General features: G+C 34.7%; 1 protein-coding gene across 2 annotated transcripts in view; it reads right to left on the bottom strand.

Moving 5' to 3' along the window:
• Nucleotides 1–241: 241 nt before the first annotated feature.
• The window catches only part of LOC128611770 (regakine-1-like), a 32,103-nt gene continuing 26,344 nt past the window's right edge, over nt 242–6,000 (bottom strand). The window contains exons 2-4 of one of the 2 annotated variants that reach the window (XM_053631548.1): nt 1,132–1,210; nt 808–928; nt 242–624 (exon numbers count right to left, since the gene is read on the bottom strand). In XM_053631548.1, coding sequence (XP_053487523.1) covers nt 510–624; nt 808–928; nt 1,132–1,195 — 300 coding nt within the window. In that variant the 5' untranslated portion in view covers nt 1,196–1,210 and the 3' untranslated portion in view covers nt 242–509. Of the gene's footprint in view, nt 625–807; nt 929–1,131; nt 1,461–6,000 lie in introns of those variants that run through there. The other variant, XM_053631547.1, reaches the window with a different exon arrangement.

The following is a 6,000-nucleotide window of genomic DNA, read 5'->3' as shown; positions in this document are numbered from 1 at the left end:
GTCCGATCGGACTGATGACATTCACTCAGACACTGAATGTCAACAGAATAACCATGAAAGTTATGATCATGCCTCTAATGATAATTTGTCTAACAACCAGCATGTATGTGATAAAAATTGAGTAATAATGTCTCAAATGTCCTCTGAAGGGCTCTGACTGTAATTTTGTCATTATTTACAATTATAAAACAATTGCAATAATAGAATTATAAAGCAATGACTCTCAGGAAACCATAAGAAATGCTGCATAGTGTAAGTATTTATTATAGACAGTTATATGTTACATGTGCGTAACCTCATTTTATTTCATTTTACTGATTCGTTAATTTGGAACAAACATGAAAATGGAACAGAAAGTAATACTGAACTCTTAAAAACATCAGGCGGTGCTGTCACACTGAGACTCAGAGGTGAGAATATGCTGTAATGTCTGTTGTATGAGTAATATAAAAATTTGGTCAGTATATTATGTTGGTCTTCGGTGTTGAAAACCCATCTAACGCTGAGATTCAGGGTTTTGCTGTTACAGTGGTGCTGTTTCTAAGATCCACTGCTTTCATGTGATGGTTGACCCAAACAGCTGATGGATCCACACAGTGCTGTCTCTTATTTAGAGTCTCAAAGCTATGACACAAAAAGAGTACACAAGGATGCTTGATTAATACACAATAATCAAAGAGCAGTTCTTGTATAAAAAAACAACAACAAACAAACAAACAAAACCCAGATATTTTTGATTTTGCTTTATTTGATTCTAATGCTGATAAAATGAAATTATTATATTTGTACCAAGCAGGTGATACTCACACAATGGCCTTTACGGGGCAATCATTGCTGGTCCACCGGTAGTTCACAATGTTCTTTAGAGGGATCCTCACTGTACTTGTACCTGAACAGCACCGAGTGATGTGGTTGAAACTGGTGGGAACTGAGATAAAACATTGTTTATAGTTTTATAGTATAAGCTATGTTCCCCCCTCCACATTGGAAATAGATTATTATTATTATTATTATTATTATTATTATAAATCATACTGCTACCTCAAGACAATACAGATCGGTTCACACTGGTCGATATTAGGTGAGAAAAACAAGAGTGCTCTGCATTTAACAGAGTGATTTAATACTCACCGCTAGACACCAGATGAAGAGAGCAGAGCGACAGCAGAAACAGCAGAGCCGTCAGGTTCCTCATTCTAGCAGAAAGTCTGATTTCACACAGAGACGGACCGGAGTGAGAGTTCGAGATCCAGGAGACAGGAGTCGAGTGCTGGATGAGTGAGCTGCTCTCCATCTTATATATACACTGAGAGAGGGAAATTTTCTTCTGTTTCTCAGTACCGAGCTTCCTACTACAATATAACATCCTTCCTCCTTTTATCTTCTTTCTCCTGAACATTACTTCTCTGCAAATCTTTCAATATTTTCAGACTTTCAGACCGAAAACTTCTCACTTCTCCTTTACATACTTTGGATCTTAATTATAACTAATGTAAACAAAAACAAGTAAACTAGATAATCAGTGTGTTTGCTCATTATTTCGAGAGATTATGACGTTATTTCAGCTTGATAACTAAAAGAAAAAGCTAACAGAAACACATTGTGTTTGTGCTCTAGACAAAAGCCACCAAGTCACTGGGGAATGTTTTGGGTATGAGGTGTGTGTGTGTGTGTGTGTGTGTGTGTGTGTGTGTGTGTTTCCATAAACCTGTGTCTTTAAACATAACTACCCACTAAACATAAAAGCATTCTTTTGCAAAAGTCTATAGGAAGTATATTTCTCTAGCTATTGAATCTGCATGTCCTCTGGACATCTACGAATAAACAACTAATAACCTGACATGAAATCTGATCATCCAGGGCTACTGATTAGTTCTTCCATTCACATCCATGTTTTTAGCTCCTGAAGAAAGAATAAAAGAGCTGTAGATAAAAGTACACACACAGTACAAAATGTCCTGAAGAAAGATCATATTTTTCAGCAAGGTTCTACAGTCACTGGTCACAATAAGCAATGACATAGCAGTCTGAACTTCTGTATAAAAAATGTCAGCCATAAATATAGAGTGGGGATTTTTTTCTGTCATGTCTGTTCATTGAAAAGCTCAACTAAGCAGTTTCACATGCATTATACAAACCACACAGGAGAAGGAAGTAATGGAGGTGAGGCTGTGAATACGGACAATAATACCTAGAAGGTTAACTCCAGAGAACTGCATAATTTTTGGAACACTTCATGAAAATACCCAAGATTATAATAAATACTTTTTCTTTTTAAATGAAAGTTTTATGAAGATGCAATATATGTATGTATATATGTGATACACAATGTATGATGTATATATATATATATATATATATATATATATATATATATATATATATATTTTGCATTTTAATAAAGTATAAAATAATATTACAAATTATTGGCAATTATTATATAACAGACATCGGTTGGTTGCATAAGTAATCACCCCCACAGGGTTTGACTGCAATTACAGCTGCATCTAGATCCTGATGTTTTTGTCCATTCTTCTTTGCAAATTTGTTGAAGAGATTGCATGGTGTCATGATATGGAGGCACAGACAGAAACAAATGCAGATATGGCAGTTTAATAAAACAACAACAAGTCTAAAGGATAAGGCAGAAGACAATAATCATCAACAGGCAGAGGTCAGGCGATCAGGCAAACAGCACAAACAGGGCACGGCAAAGAGACGAAGTCGCAAACGTAAGCAAAGTAAAAAAAACAGAATAAATAGACATGACATAAGGCTTGGTTAACGACAGAGACAAGGCAACTGAGCGTATACTTCACAAAGACTTAGTGTTTGAACAGTCTCTTTTATGTGTCGTGTGATTGTGAGTGTAAATGGGAACAGGTGTCTCTGATTAGAACTCCGGAGAAGGGTGTGAGTGTGTGTGTGTGGGAAGTGTAGTCCTCTTTGGCCATGTTTGTAGTTGGTGGTGCATTCTGGGAAATGGAGTCACTGTTTTGCTGTGATATGACTGATGGAGACTGTTGGCGAACAATAAATTCCAGGTTTTTGGCACAGATTCCCTGGGGTTTTGACTGGGTTTTGACTGGGCTTAGAGTTATTGTCCTGTTGGAAAGTGAAGCTCAGGCCCAGTCCCTTCCAGACTGGAACAGGTTTTCTTTGGATACAGGATTGCCCTGTGTTTGGCTTCCATCCATCTTGCCCTACTCACGACACAATGCTGCCACCACCATGCTTCACAGTGGAGATGGGTTTCCGCCAAATGTAGCACTTCATGCCAAGCTCAGAAAAGCTCAGTCTTAACCTTTTCCACATGTTTGATGAGGCTCCAACATGCTTTTTGGCAAATGATATGGAGTTTTCTCTTCTCTCCAGTCTTCCATTATATCTGGGCTTCTTCAGAGTTACCATAATTACACATTATTCCCAGAGCTGACCAGAAGAGAATGAGCCTTGTTTACCATTACAGGAAGAGACTAGGGGACTAGGCCTCACTTAATATTATTGTATAACATTTACAATAATACAATTGTAATAATAATAATAATAATAATAATAATAATAATAATAATAAAACTATACAGCATCCTTGTATATTAAAGCTTCAAATATAATCAACATTCACAGAGCATTTATGGAATGAACTAAAATCAAATAAAGCAGCCTGCAAGAATTTTATTTAGGACATTATTACTATAGTTTCAGGTTAATGACATATAATTATTTAACCATTTAGGCTACAGATTTCAACATATTTGTGTCTTTCTCATAGCTTTGAGACTGAAAAAAGTAACATACACATATGAGTAGATCCTACTTCCTCATGGGTCAAGGGTCACATGAAGACAGTGGAGCTTTTAAAAAGGCCCACCTCAAAATCAAAACCCTGAAGATCATTCAGCATTTCAACACAAAAGCCTGGTTATGATGTTAAAATAGAGAACATATCAAAAATATGGCCAAAATTGTGCAAATACTATTTAAATGTCTTTCTTTATTGTTAATTTTTTTTCTTTCTTTTTTCCAAAGAAGCTGTTCGTAATCATATTTTAATCATGTGGTCAGCAGGATACAGGATGATGACTAATAGCTCTGAGCTTCAGTGTGACAGTGCCACCTGGTGTTTGACATGATGCAAGTCTTACAATATAATAAGCCACGGGAGGAAAAGTGAAGAGACAGAATGGATGCATAAAATTCAATTCAAAACACCAACAACTATGGTTAGATGATGCATGAATGTATTTTTATGTCCTTTTATATGCTTAATTAAAAGTTTTTATAAAGTTTTAATGAAACATCTTAAGAATTATGGGAAATTATGGGAAATTTAGAACGTTGCAAATACTCATCATTTTACAGACTGATGCTGACATACACACACACACACACACACACACACACACTTATATATATATATATATATATATATATATATATATATATATATATATATATATATATACATGTGTCCATATTCAACACCTTGAGGATTTAAAAAATGCATTAAGTGTTGGGGTACAAGATATGTAACAATATGTCTGAATTCACCCTTATTAAGTGATAGATAGATAGATAGATAGATAGATAGATAGATAGATAGATAGATAGATAGATATCCTATTATTTTTGCTTGTCCTCATCTGAGATGTTTCTACTTCCACCTGCATGAGATTAAAAACTGCCTGCATGACAGTAATGGTATGTTATTTATTTATTTATTTTCTTAATATTTTATTGATTTGACCAGACAGGTTACAGATTTCTATATACTTTATCAGTTTTGCTCATTGCTTCCCCTGTGTTTAATCCAGCATATTTGTGCCTTTCTTACAGCTTTGAGACCAAGGCCAAAAAGAAGCTCTGTGTGGATCCTACAGCGACATGGATCACCCATCACGTGAAAGCAGTGGATCTTAAAAACAACACAAAATCTAAACCGTGAAGCTCAACACCCAATTACATTTCAACACAGACAACTGTTTCATATGTTAACATGGAGAACTTAATATCAAGTCAATGTTGTGTAATTACTGATTAATTTTTTTAAAATTCAAATTCGTTATTTGTTATTATTTACTCATACAGTCAGCAGCATGCATTCCTGTGACTTATTCTCAGCTCTGATGGTCAATGTGACAGCGCCACCTGGTGGTCGTGTTTTTCCATGAATAGAGCAGTAAAACTACACGAAGTGAACATAGCAGGGCTTCTCAAACTTTTATATATATGTATCCATTTAACTGTATAAATTCCAACACCCTCCTCAGCACATTTATTTATATTTTGAACATAATCCAACTATGTAAATATTATCTTCATTATTTATCTTCATTCTCTCATGTGTACAATATTTTTGGCTATTTATTGCAGTCACGGAGTCTTTATTATTATTATTATTTCTGGGTTTTTTTTCACCCACTAAACACAAGTGATGTTAATTATATTATTTATTAATCAGTTTGTTTTTGAGGTATTGCGGTTTGGATGTAATCCGTTCAATTCAAGTGACGAGTCAAACTCAATAATAAATATAATAAGTTTGATAATAGTGTTTGATTGTGGTCTGTATTCACAACTGTACCATTTTTTTTTTACATCACAGACCCCCTGTCAGTGATTCACTGACTATGAGATCCACAATCATACAGTACATGTAAAGAAGGAAGCAAATCCTGCTTTATTGCGTTATCCTATTACAATGCAATAACTAGAAAGAAAATAATACCATACTGTTTTGGTTTTGATATAAAAATCATGGGTTTGTACAATTTACACTATGCAACAGAGTCATTACTTTATAATTGTATTATTGCAACTGCTATATAATTGTAATTATCCTTCTAGACAAATTATCCCTCATGGTCTCAACATTCATTGTTGTGCTGATGATATTCAGTTATACTGTATGTCAGTGTAAATTCCTCCACACTTCCCAATGATAATTCATCATGAATTTCCAACTTTTTTATACTGAAAGGAGATGAAACAGAAGTTTTG

Source organism: Ictalurus furcatus, chromosome 8, assembly GCF_023375685.1.
Source record: "Ictalurus furcatus strain D&B chromosome 8, Billie_1.0, whole genome shotgun sequence".
Classification (NCBI taxonomy): Eukaryota; Metazoa; Chordata; class Actinopteri; order Siluriformes; family Ictaluridae; genus Ictalurus; species Ictalurus furcatus.
The sequence above is the reverse complement of the archived record's forward strand: the minus strand, read 5'-3'. Positions and strand labels throughout refer to the sequence as shown.